Here is an 18,028-nt window from a genome sequence, read left to right as displayed (position 1 = left end):
TTTCCCAATGTTATTTCATACGGTGCCACATTATAATGGGTGTTTTAGAAATTCTACCCGCAGAAATATTTGCATGTACGAAAATAGTTACTAGCGCTTTTTTGCTTCCGATTTGGACATACTCAATTAGTTCTTTGAATAAAAATCAGTATGCTTCTGTTTCGCGAATATATTTCTTTTTCAAGCATGTGCCGGTGCATCCCATACTTACAATCTGTAACGATGCCTTTCATAATATATATCTTTTCTGTGTGTTGTACCAGCTAGCTCAGGTACGTCAACATTTGCTGCTTCTTAAAAATATCTGTTACAGGAGATTAAATTTACATAATTTCAGTTCGGCTTGCACTATATTATTTATTCACCATAGGAAATGTGAATATGTTAATCAAAATTCGAAGATGGATTCACCGATCATAATTTTTCTTGCGATATTAACCTAATCTGGGACATGAAGTTGAAAGAAAGCACTTCGAATTTTGCATTGTAACTTCTTTGATAAGGTGTTCCTTTGTAAATTATTTGATAACTGCACTAATCTGAATTTCTGAAAAGAAAGCGGCCATTTACGCAGTGGAAACATACCGATTTCAATCCAAAGAAGAATTTCAAGATGACGCAAAGTGCGAAAAAGGTACTAATTATTCGACTCTTGGATATGAAAATGGTTTTATGAGAATATCCTAAGACAGTCACTGTAAATGCTGCATCATATGGAATAGCATTCACGAAGCTTGCGCTTCACGATGGAAGTGTCAATCTCTTTAATGATTATGAATGTTCCCATGTTGTTCCTTCTGTTCGCAAGGAAATCTAGTAATTTTGCTGGAGGTGCTCGAGCACGCAACTGCATTCCCGATCTGTGACCTTCAGACTATCATCTTTTCTGACTCGTTGAAGAAATTTTACGCCGGCTGAAGTTTCAGTTTCGAAGACTTAACTGAAACGATTGTACACAAATATCTATTCTTCCAAGAGACGGGCATGTACTAATATTGTATTTTAAAATGTGTCAAAATGATAGAAACGTTTTGTAAAACTTGAGGGCTATGCTAAAAATAATTTTAATATGAGCCTTTATTTTGTTTCTATTTTTGCTGTGTCTCATCAGCATACATTCTTCTCTGTTATTTTTAATTCATCCTCATATCAATTTATTTCGAAGTGCTTTTGACTGCTTTATATACCAAACAATAGTACATTATTTATGACATATAATAAAGTACTTGACGATATTGAACACATCTTGTTTTGGAAGAAATATGGAAAATAAGGAAAATCAGAAAAAAATCGAATGAAATCAAATACATTTGAAATAGAATCGAATAGGGTGAAATTTAAGGTAGTTCTTAGTAGACCATAAAAAGATCTATCGAACAATACTCAGGGTATTTCATTAGGTTACACTTGTTCTCCCTCCCCTCCCCAATATTTTTTTGTTTAACGTCCCACAATTATGCCCTTTAGACTAAAAGATACGTATGATTAATGATTCATTTTTTATGCTATTCCACTGAGAATAGCACTCATGTAGCCACGAGATCAGTGCAGATGGCTTTAGTAAATTTGATTTCCCATGTCCACCTATTAGATATTATGCTATGTGCACATTGTTAGCTACAGAAAAGGCATAAATTCCTAGACGCTTTAAAATAATAACACTTATTCCTATAAGATAAAAATATTGAAATATATGTACTCACTTGTTGAGTAATTATTTACATGGAAAACAATGCTGAAATGATTTTTTAAAAAAGTATGAATACCCTTTTCCTTCAAATGGGAACATAAGAAATAATCAACAGGTACATGCATATAAATTACGTACAATATACATAAATTACGGAGATGGGTAAGCAACATATACAACTGCTTGTCTACGAATGATGATGTCCTATCAACAAAGTAGTATTCTAGTGTCCATTACATAAAGTATCAATGTAAGTAATATAAAGAACATACCTTTGATATTAGGATATTTAAACATAAATACTGGTATTCCAAAGATTACCAGAATTTCTTTTATAGGAATGTTCCAAATTTTTGTTCGTGTTTCTACATTTGATCATTCTTTAAACAAGTGGTGTACGTTATACATTATGAAACTAACACACACTTTCAAATTATGAGAATCCAATCTTCAAGCTGAAAGCGGGAGATGATTTACAAATAGATTTAACAGAGAAATAAAGAAACTCTTGTTTTGGAAACTGACTATTTATTTATTTTTAAAAACTCATCCCTTAAGCTTTTTCTCTCCGGTGATTGGTTCTACCAGTTTCGGTACTAAAATAACGAAAAAACAACTTATTACTAAAATACTGATTCTTTTTTCACAAGTAAGCAGTCTGTGTTGTTTCATAAGACTTTTCATATTCACACATAACATACATTTGTAGTTCAAGGTCTTGGACTAAGTTTTAGTGTTGCTCTATAAGTGATCTTAAGTATTACCATGTCTCGCAATTTCCGTGCTTAGTTACCTTTAGATAACACAACAGCAGTATAACAAAATATTGGGGATTTCCAAAATTATTTAATTGAAGGGAATCAGAAAATGAAATTTTAGTTTAACGTCTCACGATTAAGCCCCTTAGGCTAAAGAAGACAGATGATTAATGAAAGGGAATAATTGTAAAATAAAATTTTATGTGCTCTCCCTGTAACGCCTCCTTCCCTTACGAGTTAGAGGATGATTCAGAAAGCAAAAACTAAAAATAATAAATCAAACCCCAAACCCCACCGAAGAAGGAATTTCTTCTTATACGTCAAATTTACAGATTTCTCTCAAAATATTTAAGCTCGCAACAGCAGGTTATATTAGCAAATTCTCAAGAAACAATTTACTCTGAAATTTGTTAATTATCTTTCCTCTTTTCTTCTTACTTTTTTTTTGTCGCAATACTTAATTTAGAATCATACGCACAAACAAATTACTAATCAAAATCAATCTCATGAGAATCGAATGTTTAACATAAAGTATCATACCCGTAAAATCTTTCACACGAGACAAAATTTCTTAGTTGATCAATTTTACTAATTACAGATATACAACCATCCAAGAATAGTCATATTTACGAAAATGCAAGATAATACATACGAACAAAACATTTGTCTCTTTCTGAGTACTTTTCTAGTGCTTTGCAGTTTCGGCACACTACCTCTTAATGTTGCCCACGAGATCAAAAAAAAAAACATTATTAAAAATCATTATGTACAATACGTAGTCCTTACCATAGATAGATTATACGAATAGGATCACAATTTAACTGAATCAAATCCTGTCTTTTGCTAAAATTTAGGCTTCAAAATTCAAGCCAATCAGCGCAATCTTTTTGACTACTCAATTTCTGTAATTTCACTAGAAAAAGAAATACATACAAATCCAACACTCTTAATAATCTCGTCAAATCTGCCTATTCAACTCTTCGAAATTCGCATCTCTGTAAACAAGTTTCATATTATCCTACTCAACTATTATTACGAGTTCAATAATGACGTGAAAGAGAGATCCATTAAATTCTCAGCTTTCAGCGAACAAAATTCACATAAATAAAGGTAATTCAATGAATACTAGAAAATCATGTCAAAAAATTTCCATTCAAAGGCATATAATTACGTCTGAAGTGGTAAGATGAAAATATTGCGGGGGGAGGAATTTCTTAAATTTGTCAAAACTGAAAATAACGACGCTTATTCCGTGGAAACTAATCGAGCACATATCAGCGACTGAATGCAAGTTATATTAAACCAATTCCATCTCCCTAATACCACTATCAAAGCGCCTAAGCTTAAAGTACAATTTAACTTCAAACTCACTAGGCTTGTCAAAACGCAATTTTGCTCCTGTATCTTTTACCTTTATGAAGATTATTACTTTAATCTGACAGGAACAGCTTCCGTCCTTTGTTTTAATACTGACTTACAGCCAAACTGGGACCGAGACGAGGTGACTATAATTGAAATATTTTTAACGTCCTGCGTAAAATTGCAGAAAGTTAGCATTAAGAACCACAAAGCAATGAAATCCTATCACTATATTAACGGATGGAGTAAATTGAAGGCACTTGAATGGGAATCGTTTTCTGGCCGCCAAGGGTCCCTCAAGCACCGTCTCCTGGATGCCGGTTTAACTCCACCAAAATTAAAGAAAATTCTTTTCCAGAAAGGAACAAAATTCACGGAGTTCACAATTACTAACGAAAAATTTAATTATGTTCACTGAAAGCATTCTCAACACATTCACTTCTCCTTTGTCTACTCTTTTTCTCTATTTTCAACTCTACATTCAACCAAGACATGCGGCATACTATAGTGCTGTCAAAATGTCTTGAGCCGTGGCAAAAATGTGAACTAAAGCTCACACCTTCAACACACCCACGCGTTGAGCCAATAAGAGTTCAGCTACTCCCAAACGGGAGAGCCTTGCAGCCGTCTGCGCCAAAGACAGTGGAATTCCTTCAGCCGATAGCAGCGCTTGGAACCGAAGACTAGGTGTCAAGTCAATGTGGTATATTTATAACTACGAAGTACGAACAAGCACACGCAATCTCAATTTAACCGCTCGAAGACAAAGCCAGAAGTCAGCCCACGAGGCAGCTGCTTCGCAAGCAAGACTTGCCTCTCAGGGTGGGAAATTCTCTCTCACGTTATTATCGGTCTTTACGTGTTTCTTTTTCTCTCTATTTTTATAGAAACATTTTTTTTTCAAAACACCCGATAACAATATAAACGCTAAATAATCGTTATTGTACACAGATATATAATGCAAATACCTTATAGTTGAGTATATTTTCCCTACAATTAAATAATATCACGTTCAGATATTACTTAGTACAAATTTTAGTATTTAATCAGATTACACAATTTTTCGTAAAAAAAATGTATTCAATGTGAATCTCTCTCTGTATTTAATGTACCTGGATCGATACATCCACCGGGAATCGTGATACACATGCTAGCCACTAGATCATACTACATTCAAATAAGTAAATTGTGAAGAACTCACCTGTTGTTAAAGTCATTGTAGGGTATACATTACTCAACATGAATTTACAGACAAAAGCACGAAACGTTGAATTATACCAATGGGAATATAACCTTATCCATGCATATGTTTTACTGTATATTTTCTGTCACAGACACCCAAGGTCGACTAGCGTTCTTTGCATTGTGGCCCGGACTGTAAGGAAACTTATTTCCTCAATAAAAAGTATGTTGTGTGGTGATCTGATTACGTATGTGGCTAAAAACTACAGTACGGTACATTATACCCCCTAGAGCATCTATGTTACCATATATGTTTCAAATATTTTACTGATATATATATATAATTACTGTAGACAGTAAAATAAAGAACAGGTAATATTATAGACTACTGCAATATACCGTTGCGGTATTGCACTCACGTTGCAATATTGCAACCTTTCCTGCCACAAAAATATTACGAAATTAATACAGTTCTATAGCGTATAAAGAAATTTCCGTTTCGCTAACATAAACTACTTAAGATTACCCTAAACTAACCTATATTCATAGAAAGAACATAACCTAACAAAGCACAACCCATCATAAACTAATATACCTATATTATCGATGCCACAAATAAGGATGTTTCTAATTTGCAAAAGTTTGCATTGGGTACACCTGTACCTCTGTTGGGAATCTGCAGTTAAAAAGTATCATGGGTATCCGAGGGTTAAACAGTGAAAACGTCTGAGTGCACAGCATGGAGCAGTTTCTTAGCATTTATTCATCCATTCATTATGCAACTGATGTTTTAAATGTTTTAAAAGGAATTTAAGAGGAAATGTAACGTAAAAATTAGCACATATAGAACTTTCAAAAAGTCTTTAATTATTACAGTTAATATTTAAGAAAGTAAGATAGAACCTTTCTTGACTACTGCTTAGTTCCTTATTTCTTGTATTGGAGGATAGGCAAAACTTATTTAATGGACTAACAGTTATTAATGATTTTGAAAATTGCTATCGATCACATATAAGTGTGGGAAGTTGCTACCATATCATCTGAATAATAAAGTATCAAGAACATCTGAATAATAATAAACAAGATAGATTTGAATTCAATTAAAAAGTTGAATTTAATTGAATAGTTAATTTACTCCGCTCCATATTTAAGTAATATCTCCTTTCAAGTCAATATAATAATACAGAATCGCAATATTTTATCTGACACTGATGTTAACAATTTGACTCAACATTAAAAGTAAAAACAAAAAATAAACTTACAAATACAGAAGTCACTGAAGAAATGTAGAGACGTGTGACATTGGAATGATTATTGTGTCTAACGCACGCTCTCTTCTCTCGGTCTTTCAGGATAGTATATGGAGATGTTTAGGGTATTTTAACAGATAACATATAGTCGTTCCAATGAGAAATACAATAAACATTAAATTTTTTAACATGAAATTTTATGTTCTATGACTGATGTGTCCAATGTTGAAACTTCGGAACCTCATCTACCCGTTACACTACCTTAAAGACTTTTCCTGGTTTTAAAATATTGTGTAAAATAATTAACTTAATTTCCACAGAATTTACTGTCTAAAGTTTTCTATAAAACTAGACACATGACAAAAGTGTTGACATCTTTTTGAATGTATGCATCGTGATGATTTTTAGATATAACTGCATAGACAGTAATGGTTATTGTTTTCTAGCTGTTAAAACATATTTGACATAAGCTTGGAAAATGTTGGTATTATTTCATAAGCTTCTAAATTTTTGTATTACTCCATTATTTTGTTTAGCGACACACTTAAAGCAAGTAAAGAATATTGAAATTTTTAGGTTCCTTAATATGTGAATGTGCATATAGAAACGTGTATTACCTAGAAGTAACATATAAAATTCATATAACTTATATGTAAAATAATGTATAATTTCCTTCCCTAGATTTATTTCATTAATATGAGTCTTATTTGTTTTTTTTTTTTAAATATCCCTCACATTTACAGGTACAATTTCTGATACAAGTTCTTTCGACGAAGAAACCAGTTATCAACTTTGGAGGTTTCGTTCAAGTGAACAGAGCACTCTTGACATCAGTACGTTACATTTGAGTTCTATATATTTTGAATGAATATATAACTATAATAAGTCAATATACCAAATATTTCGGTTTGATAAATTCTTTAATTCTTAATTCATTTCATTTCGTTTATTTACTCCATCTAACCAATACTAGTGCAGTCGCTTGGTACAAATTTCAATAAGAATATTTCTTTTCTGGATACCAGAATAAAATTTGGCATAGTTATTTAGATGGTAATACACAATAAAAAAACACCGGGACACAAGTCATATGAGCTTCTATAAAAGTAGGGGAGGGGGAAATGATTGTAATTAAGTTTTTTGGCAGTAGGGTGATAAATAGAAAGTAAAGGGAGTAAAATTAAATAATATGGGAGCATTTACTAAATTACTGCGTTGAATTATTGCGTGTTAAGATAGAATATAGTGTACCTGCTGGATGAGTGGCTCCATTCGTCGCCTTGCAATAAAGGGGTTCCGAGTGCGATTCCCGGTGGGGACACAAGTGGTTCGGATCCTTCGTTAAACTGTAGGAGCCGTCCTTAGAACGTCATCATCATCCCATGGAAGGCAATGGCAAGACCACCATGGGTTCACTTTGCCCAGGGACCTTCGGGTCAACTACCTGCCCTCGGACAGAACATCCATCATCATCATCATCATCATCAAGTAGAATATTAAAAATAAAATTATATGTACAAAAGTGTGTTTCAAATCTATTCTTTTTTATTTCGAAAATTGCTAAAATAAGAATGTAACCTTAATGAATATTCCTTCCTTCCTTCCTTTCTTTTTTTAAAAGAAATTGCGAACAATTTTAAAGAGTACTATATTTTAATCGTTCTGTACTAGAGATGGAATGCTTGTCTAAGTCTCATCTATCAATAACTCACTCATTGTATACATTGTCCATCACAAGAGCATAAGGCGGTACACTGCATGTTCAAGCTTTGACATTTGCATTTGTTCATACACATTGTTTTGCAGTGGCAGCAGGTTAATTCCGAACATTTCATTGATACTTCTGGAAGAACTGTCCATAATGGTGTAAGCCATGGTGGGGAATCTGAGACTTTCCATCCCCAGTCGGTAACATCAGGAATGTCAGGCTGACGCTGTAGACACTGTCTCCAAACACTGGCTTGAAACATTGTTCTTTTCAAGTGATATCTTAAAGCATCTTCAGTAGGGGGTATATTTTCAAGGGATCTATTCTTCTGTGTGAAAAGTATCCTTCTGCATTCATTGACTGTTTTTGTTGCGCTGGTTGTGTCATACAGAAGCACTGTAAAATACTGTATCATATCAAAATCATCATCAGATAAAATGAATGAGGTAGACAATCGAATAAAGACGTCCGTTAGTTCTGGCAGTGTCTTCCACACATTCCAAGCTTTAGTTTTACTAACCCCATGAAAAGAAGATACTGTGTCACAACCCGTGTAAGCATGAAAAAACGGCAATGCTTCACAAGTTTCAGGACATAAATTTTGTAACATTTCGCAGAGTGAAAACTGTTTTCTGTTTTTCCCAACACCGTAAATGAAGTACAAGTTCTGCAAATCGAGAGCCTGCAACTCCTTCAGGGCCGCTGCAGCAATTATTATTACATCTGAATCTACTGTTGAAATTACAACATTTTTGTGGCCACATAAAACTGCATCTTTCACATGTAGAAGAATTCTTGTATCTGCTTCTTCATGTGAACAAGGAGACAGTTGGTTGTTGTTATGGTAGGATCCTACGCAAATTATGAGGTCTTCATCAGTGCAAATAACAACCTTACAACCAACTTCCATTGATTCAATTTCAGAAGCAAGTAAGTGGAAAAGTTGCTTTTTATTTTCATCAACTTGCAAAAATTTCCTAAATACCCTTGGGAATGGTGTTGTTCTTTTGATTAACATTTTTTCTCCAGAACCTCGTTTCAAACGAGTGTCAGCCTTACGACTTCTTGCCAAGTATCTGTCAAATACTACATCAACCCTATCAAATTTCTGCAGATGAGATTCTACGGCAGGTCGAAATATTTTGGTTGCAAATTCTCCAAATGTTTTAGATGAACCTGGAGTAAGAGAATGTACAAGGGCAGCACCATCTATAACAATAGCCGAGCAAAATGAAACACTACAGTCACTGTATTATTCTCACAAACATCTGAAGATAAACAGGCAATAATGTCAGACTTTCTTGATGGTTTGCGAAGTTTGCCGAACTCGCTAATGGAGGGAGGATATGGGTGAGTTTCATGAGAAAAAAATGTTGTAACGTCAGGTTGCCTAATCTGACTCGCCACATACAATTTGCATAATATATTTGCGTCCTTTCTAAGTGCTGTTGTTTGCATTTGAAGTTTAGATTTCCCCTTTGTCATTCTGTTGTTAAATAACACTAAATTACACCTTTTAATTACTGAGTGAATTGATGTTTTCCCTTCAATCAACCTCTCTTGTACAAAATTTTCATACAGACATCTTCCAAGATTCCTGGCTTCTCTGACCGACTTCTCTGCATCCTTTGTTGCACATATTTTGCTAACTGCTGTTGTTAATATATCTTCTTCAAATGGGTTACCATAGTTTCTAAAGGAAGCTACAACATCTAAAACGTGTTCCTTATATCTCTTTTCAAAAGCTTTGCTGCTTTCCTTATGCTTTATGTCATTTTCATCACCTGCATCTTCTTCGCCATCGAAAACTGAAAATTGTTCTTCAAAGTCAGATATCATTTTTACAACATCTGGCCCTGCAACCATCCATTTCAAAAGTGCAGCAGGTTTGTCAAAAAGTCCTATTGCTCCACCAACTCCTTTAACTTGTTTGTTATTTTGCTCATGCAAATGGTCATCCGCCATTGCTGAAAATGGTCGATTGCTCTTCTGACTTACGAATTTGCCTTTCATGAATTCTTTATATATAAACGGATGGCGCATCTCCAGTTCTTTCAGTGTTTGGATGAAAACTGGCAACCAGCGGGCATAGTTTGCGTGATCTAAAACAAACATCCAGGGACATATATCTTCCAGAATAGTTTTGAATTGTACAAAATTTCCTTCACGCACACTTTGTAAGAAAGAGAGCAATAGAATCTGTAGTTCCATAGTTATTGACCAGAAAATAAATTGCGGAGATTCTTCATTGCGTAGATTACACCATTCGTTAAAATCTAAATATGACATTCCTTCAGAGACATTGATATATTTATATGCTTCGTATGCTTCTGTTTTCAAAATATATAGTGCAGCCACTGTTACTTGGTGAGCATAGCGAGCGCGCTTGACGTGAGAGCACGATAGAAGTGATTCAGCTCGTCCAGTTGATGTTACTCTAGCATCAACTAATATATCAGTCCACCCGGATCCTGTAAGCCAACTTCCTATCATATTCATTACAGCCATTTCAATGTGCAAACCTCCCATCATTACTACAAATTTGTCTTCACCATATTTACTAGGATATTTCCATTGAATCTGTTTTGCCAGGGCATATATTGGTTGGTCTCCAGTGAGGATCGGAACTCCATCATTCAAACAGAGTTTATCAAAAATATTGAAAAGTACTTCCATACAGTGTGCTACCACAGCTGGGGATTGCACCTTTTCGCTTAACAACGGAAGTAAAACATTATTAGATTTTGGAAGTGTAGGTGATTGTCTATGTTCTGATACAAACGCTGACCAAGAAATACGTACATCTGAAGAGTCATTGTCACAAGTAAAATTGCTCCCGATGCTTCCTTTGACTGATTCTAACCATGTTATTATATCTGTGGAATTAGAACCTTCTATTTCTTGTGATGTAATAACAGTTGAGAGGGGCATTTCACAATACTTTGTGTTAAAACGTATTGGGGACACGGTTGTGTAGGAAGAAGGTAACGCATTCTTTACCTCGCTGGTCCATTGTGAAGTTGCAATATGCAAATATCTTTTCTGTGCTAACGTGCTATCTGGATGCTGTATCAAGGTAATGCTTGTGCCATGAAATGAGTCCCTAACTGTCACAGAAGAAGGATTATGATCAATGTTATCAATTACTGCTGTTGTAAAAATTTTTTCATGTAAGCATTCAGGAATTACTCCTCCTAAATTGTTATACTTTTCGCATGTAACATTTGTTGTTGTTGACAAAACTGTTTGAACTCTGTCATAAGAAACACATACGCCAAGAGCATGGAGTTGATCAATAAGATTTCTGGTTCTTATACTTGAATACAATTTGAGACCAATATAGAGGGGTAGTGGTGTTTCTCGTTCTATAAGATGTTTAGTATTACAAGTTTCATGCCTTCGTTTCGATTTGGTAGCATTAAAACGTATTAACTGTGCAATAGATAGTAGGGGTTTTCTATTAGTCTCTCCTTGTTTATCTTGTGCAGGTCCTTCTAGGATCATTTGTAACAACAATAATAGAGCTTCATTCACTGACTCTTTGGCAGTAAAATCTTTCGCAAACGAACCCTCAAATTTTGGATATTCATTGAACAAATCTCTACGAACTATTTGAGCAGCATGCGCTAAACACATTCCATCACTCATGGCATTATATGCAATGGCATCACGTATAGCCTCTCCAGTTACATCCTCAAAGTACAACAGAACTTCTCTTCCAGACTTAGTGGCAGTCAAACCTGGAATTAAAGATATTAGCTGCTCTTTTAGTTTTGACCGATTCACTTGTGCATTTGGAATTCCTAGATTGCGCATTTTCCATTCCATCTGACTCGTAAGTGTTGCTAACTTAAATACAGGTGAAGTATCACTGAGCAAGTAAATGTCTTCAATATATTCTACCATTTGAGCTAACGCAGAACCATAAACAAAGCTGTCAATATCACTTTCACTTTTGGGTCCCTTTTTTCGTAGTTCTCTTCTAACTTTGTTCCTAAATCGCACGTCGCACAGCTTATGGTATTTTGCTTCCTGTGCCACTAAATCAGTTGAAGATAATTTCATTAGTATTTTCTCATCTTGAACCTCCTTTGCTAAAAACATGATTGTTGAACCAATTTCTAGTGTTTGCGCAGATACTAACTTGTCTTCTTCTTCCGCTCCATCACAAAATAAACACGTATTTTTAATGTCCACAGTTGGTGTACTTGATCTTGTTTTAACTTCCTGAGATGTCCCAGGAGGTAACTCAACTATTGTTTGCTGCCTCTTTTTCCTCAGACGCTCAAGTTTCTGTTTGTCAAATTTTGTACGACATGACTTATGAAATTTTGCTGAATTTGACACTAGATTTTGAACAATACCACCACTATCTCGTAATTGAAGAATTGGAACAGATTTCGGCAAAGCTCCAAGGTTAGAGAATTCTATTAAGTCTTCACCAAGTGATTTCAGTCCACTTTCCGTTGCATTTACTAGAGGGGATTCATTTTCTTCCTGACAGATTATACATTGTTCCCATTTAACCTCCGGATTGGGCGGAACTGCTGAATCAAACTCAATTAATTCCAGTTTTCTCTTTTTAGACATCTCGGTATTTCAGTTCAATCTGTAAGAACAAAATAATAATAAGAAGAAGTTGCTAATAAGCCCTTTAAATAGCAAAACATTGGGAAAATATCAAACTATCAAATATTTATTACCTATAATATAAGTGTTCTACAACATGAGATTACTTAAAAACAGATAATTAACACTTAACTACAATAATACCTTTGGATTTACTTATAAGATCTGAACACGTCATTCAAAATTTTAAAAACGATTTTTTCGTTGTTATTACAGTAAATAGCATGTTTAATTTTGCATTAAAATGGATGTAAATATTCCACAATTCTTTATATTTGTAAATCTATTACCTTGATATTTTTAAAAGCGCGTTATTTGAATTTAGCATACCAATGAACATATAAACTGGCCCGAAGAACGGCAAAATTGGAGTATTTTCAGATGGTGCCGCCATTTTGGACGCCATCTTGAATTCTGTCCGACGGGGTGATCATCGGTTTTGTGTCCCGGCGGATTTTCATTCAACATGTTATAATTAATAAATGTGCCAAGTTTCATGCTGGTATCCAGAATAGAAATATTTTTGTGCCAAGCGACTGCACTATACATGGTATTTGGAGAGTTCAGTTCACTGGTACATAGTATTTATGTAAGATTATAAAATAAACATAGTTTGATTTACATAAGTGATTAAACATATAGGTAAAATATTTTACATTGTTATATATACAGAATTTCTAGATCTTCTTGTACACTATAAAATTCATTCTCTATTAGATACGTTTTTAAGTTTTGTTTAAATTTATTTAAGTTTTTCTACATTTTTAATGTGATTGAGCAATGCTTTGAATATGTTATTTGCCATAATGTCTCAGGCCCTATTGTACCAATAATATTCTAGTAAAGTAAGACTTATTGTTTTGATCATAGTATTGTAATGGTGATCTTTCACTTCATCTTCACTATGAGTTAGTAGAAAATGGACCATTCATACATATGTAGATAAAGGGAACTGTTAGTACTTTGCAGCTTGTTGTGTAATGTAAGTTTGCGATTATACGGATGGCCTGGTGTCCTTTATTAAATATAGATTTGCTTTAAGTTGCGTTAACTCAAAATAGAATACTATACTTTGTGATAGAGTATATGAATCCATAATAGATTTATATTAAGACTTAATGTGTCTTTCAGCACTCCTGGAGCATAAAGACTCGAATTTAGTTTATGTATAGTTGTTTAAGTATGAATACTCCATCAGAAGTTCTAATTTATTGTAAAGCCAAAAAATGTTGGGTTGACTAGCTGTATGGATGTGTTCTTTAGATTTATTGTGCATTTATTGATATTTTTAGCATGAGTTGAGTGGAAAAGTATATATTGTGTTTTGTATTGTTTAAAACAAACTGATTACTATCAAACCAATAACGAAGTTTTTTCGTTATGTCATGTACATTATTGACAAGAACTTTTGTATCTTTTCCTTTGCTAATAACTGAACTATCATCGGCATAGAGTATCTATGTTGGTATCTATATTGCTAGGTAGTTATCTTATATTAGTAGGAACAAGAGTGGACCTAGAACCGAGCTTTGTGGCACTCAATAGTTTATTTCTCGATAAGGCTACACTTCTGGTGCTTGGGGTCCCGGGTTCGATCCCAGCCCCCGCCAAGTGAACTTTGTGGTGGACAAACACCGTGCTCGTGGGTTTTCTCGGGGTACTCCCGTTTCCTACCACTTTCTTCATTCCACCATTTCACTCATCTCTCATTATCACCGTCTCCTTTAGCCTAACCGGCATAACCGTGGGACGTAAAACTCAAAGATTTCATTTCATTTCATTTTCGATAAGGCTACTTATATTTTATTTCAGTATCGCCGTTATTTCATACAATTTCGACTGATTGCTCCCGGATTTATAAGTAAGATTTAAATTATTTGAAATAGTGTCCGCGTATACCGTAATGTTCTAGTTTTTTAGAAAACTCTCTCGATTTATAACATCAAACGCCTTACTCAGATCGTAAAAAATACCAAGTACTAGAAATTTCACATTTACTCCTTTTAGTAAATGGTATATTAAGCTATAGGTAGCGGTTTGGGTGCTTTTGTTGGGCACAAAGCCGTGTTGCTCATTCGTTGGAATATTCTGGTGTATAAGAAAATCCAATAATCTACTCTTTATTAGATGCTCAAATATTTTACTGAAAGCAGATAGCAGCGAGATTGGTCCGGAATTTTCGACGGACGTGGAGATTGGTCTTACTTGAGCTTTTTGAAGAGCATCAAGAAATGCACCATTTATTAAGAATTGATTAAATTAAGTTAGACGAGGGTCAATGACACTACACATAGTTTCATTATTTTTGTCGGTATTACGTCGTTTGTTAGCTCATTTTTGTGCAAATTACTAATTTGATGCAGTACCTCGTTTTCTAAAATTGCTGTAAAAATATGCTGTAAGCAGAATGCGGTATCGTGTTTGCTAACAGTTTAATGGCGATATTATTTCCTTTTATTTTTACAAACTTGTCGGCTGTTTCCGTAAAATAGCAATTAAATTGGTCACATATTTGAATAGGTTCATCTATTATTGTATCATCAATGGTTAACTTTTTAATATTACTTTTCTATCCTTTATGTGTATGTTATCTCTGACAACTTGCCATAAAGACTTGGTTTTATTCCTAAAATAAGTAATGATATTTTGTAGTGTGTCTGTTTAGTATGTATAATTAATGTTTTACAGAATTTAATACAATCTTTTATTTCGATTTTTCTAACATTTTTTTCTTTTAGTAATTTTTGCTTCAGTTTATTTTATTCTTTTATTTCCTGGGTTATCCAACTCCTATGCGTTTTCCTTTACTATATACTTTCTTTTTGGAAATGATTTGTAAAAGCTATTGTTGAGTGTAGTAATAAAATAACTAAATTAATCTTCTATTGCATGTTTTTCATACATGGCGTTCTAATTTGCGTTTCTTAGAAAATCAAGATTTAAAAAAAAAAATTTTTCGGTTTAGTATTCTAGTTTCTATTTTTACGTTATTGATTGTGTGATTGTACGCCAAGTCCGTTTCTGATAATTGGCAAGTGTGATCTAAGAGTACATGGATATTTTCATATTTTATGTAATCTGCATGTAAATTCGTTAGCTCATTGTGTGTTTCTATTTTTGGGTAAATAGTTATTCGAATGGTTTCTTTGATTATATAATTTATGTTGTAGTATTTTATTAAGAAATCTACTTCCCATTCTTTCCTAAGTATTTATTAAAAGATCAATGTTGAAGCCCCGCAAATTAATGTTTTTTTTGCGAATTTTTCGTATTTTATCTAATAAGATATTTAGGTATGTCAAAAAATGTATCGTTGTGCCTTGTCGGCTTTTATAAATTACTACAATAATTAAATTGCTTTAAAAAAAGAAAGCTGCTGAGCACTCAAATTCAAATTTCGTGGAAATATTACATAATTCCTTTAATACTTTAGCGTTCTCTGGATTAACTGAATTTACTAGTATTGGAGAATCCCTTCTTTGTTTTACTTCTACAAAAACTACTTATTACATTATAATTACTAAAATTTATGGTATCTAGATTACCACTGGTACACCAGTGCTCCAGATAATTTCTAGGTATGACTTTATTGTGTTTAGTAATATTTCAAGTTGAGTTAGTTTTGAGGTAAGGGATAAGTCTCTGTATATTGTTATCAAGACACTGACAGTAGTTTTATTTTATAAGCTAACTTTTGGGGTATCGTCAAGAGTTTTGATCTGAAAGTTCAAAAGCCCTATTTCATTTGCAATGGTCACATTATATCCAGTTATTTTTCTCTTGTTGAAAGTTTTTTCCTTTCACTCTTCCCTTTTCACTTCACGTTCCCTTAACTAGTACTGTCAAACACACGGAGGGATGAATCGGCCACAACACTTGTTCTTCTGTTTGCCCTGCAAGGGTCACGTGCACTTTCACTTTTGTCTATGTCCTGTGGGTAACCTGCCTGGTTCCACTAAAGCATTCCCTCGGATTTTTTCTTGGTTTCCAGCTGGGAAATTCTTAATTAATAAAGTATTTGAAATAGTCAGACAGATGCATTTCCTTTAAAACCGCGAAAATGGATTATGATTAGATATACTAGAATTAATTGAAAGTTATTTTGCAAATCAAAATTACCTATCGACAAACAAGCTAAAAATACAAAGTGTACTAAGTACAGTGCGTTTCTGTACCTCTTACAAAGTTGTTTGTTGAAAGTGCAACACCAACAAAGAATATCATATTTATTATCTAAGGCGAGTTCGACTAAATTTGGCTGGTTCATGCTAGACGATCAAAGGACGAATACATGCTTCTCATTTTGTACGGAAGAACTGTTCTTTGGAGTTAAAGCCTTTACGGAAAAGATGAGAGTCGGCGCCAAGATTGAAAATATAGACTATGGAAATTAATGTACAGAAATAGCAGACATAAAATAAGGGAGTCCATGTTTCGTATTTCTCTTGATATAACGGTTATTATGACGAAATGCCGAAATTGGTGTCGAATGTAGTTCAGAGGAAGCTAAAGTAAATGCTACATTGTATCAAAACTGAATTTGTTATTTTCTATGGAAAAGCGGTTCTTGGCACCGAATGTATTAGCGAGCGCCAAAAACGAGAAGAGAGGAAGAAGAACGTAAAAGTAAATGTTTATGGTGTAGTGGAATGGGAAGAAGAGTTAAAGACATGTTTTATTGTGAAACATACTGAAACGATTATTTGGGTTGTGCTGGGTAAAAAAGACGACTAGCATCATTACCCAGAACAATACCACGAGTCACGAACCTCAGAAATCTCAGATCCTAGATGTTTCAAAGATAATTTATTTAGCACAGGTCTTTAAGGCTTAAAGAGAACAGAACATAACAGAATAAATGCAAATTACCAGTAAAAAAATTTATTAATAAAAATGAAAATAAGCAATATATATATATATATAAAAGACGAAATAACAATAACTGAAAACGAACCCTAGAAATTAAACAAAAACAATACGACAGCAAAAATTAAACTCAGATATAGGTCATACTTTACATTACAACAGAGCCTTTAGGATAAAAACATGATTGGCAGAATATATATGCCAAGTGGCACCTGTTCTAGTATTTATATCTTCAAATTTTGTAAAACATGACTCTGAGAAAATTTTAAAACATTACTTCAGCCATTACAAGATTAGAGTTATCTATGGGAATAGTAGTTACGTTTATAGTAACTTAGTCAAAGACATATTTACCTTCTATAAGGTAACGTCCCGCGAGGATCAGCCTCGGCAGCTGATAGTCGTAATGTGGCTCCCAGAGATTAGTATATTTTTGCTTATATATTCTTGGGATAGGGTGTTGGCCGGAAAATAGTCACACAATGTCAGTTGACGTTAATTGTAACAAAAAGGGGATCGAATAGTACAACTAGGAGGAGTTTATGGTGATTCCTTTGACATATTTAATCGTGATTGGTTATGAACT

At 33.8% G+C, this 18,028-nt stretch overlaps 1 protein-coding gene across 1 annotated transcript in view; it reads left to right on the top strand.

Annotated features, from left to right (window-relative positions):
* LOC145669119 (gustatory and odorant receptor 63a-like) overlaps positions 1–18,028 on the top strand; it is a 116,300-nt gene that overhangs the window by 87,869 nt on the left and 10,403 nt on the right. The window contains exon 3 of the mRNA XM_081737460.1: positions 6,983–7,072. Within this exon, the coding sequence (XP_081593586.1) occupies positions 6,983–7,072 (90 nt within the window). The remainder of the gene's footprint in view (positions 1–6,982; positions 7,073–18,028) is intronic.

The sequence above is a fragment of the Thermobia domestica genome, chromosome 13, assembly GCF_964235325.1.
Source record: "Thermobia domestica chromosome 13, izTheDome1.hap1.1, whole genome shotgun sequence".
Taxonomy (NCBI): Eukaryota; Metazoa; Arthropoda; class Insecta; order Zygentoma; family Lepismatidae; genus Thermobia; species Thermobia domestica.
The sequence above is the reverse complement of the archived record's forward strand: the minus strand, read 5'-3'. Positions and strand labels throughout refer to the sequence as shown.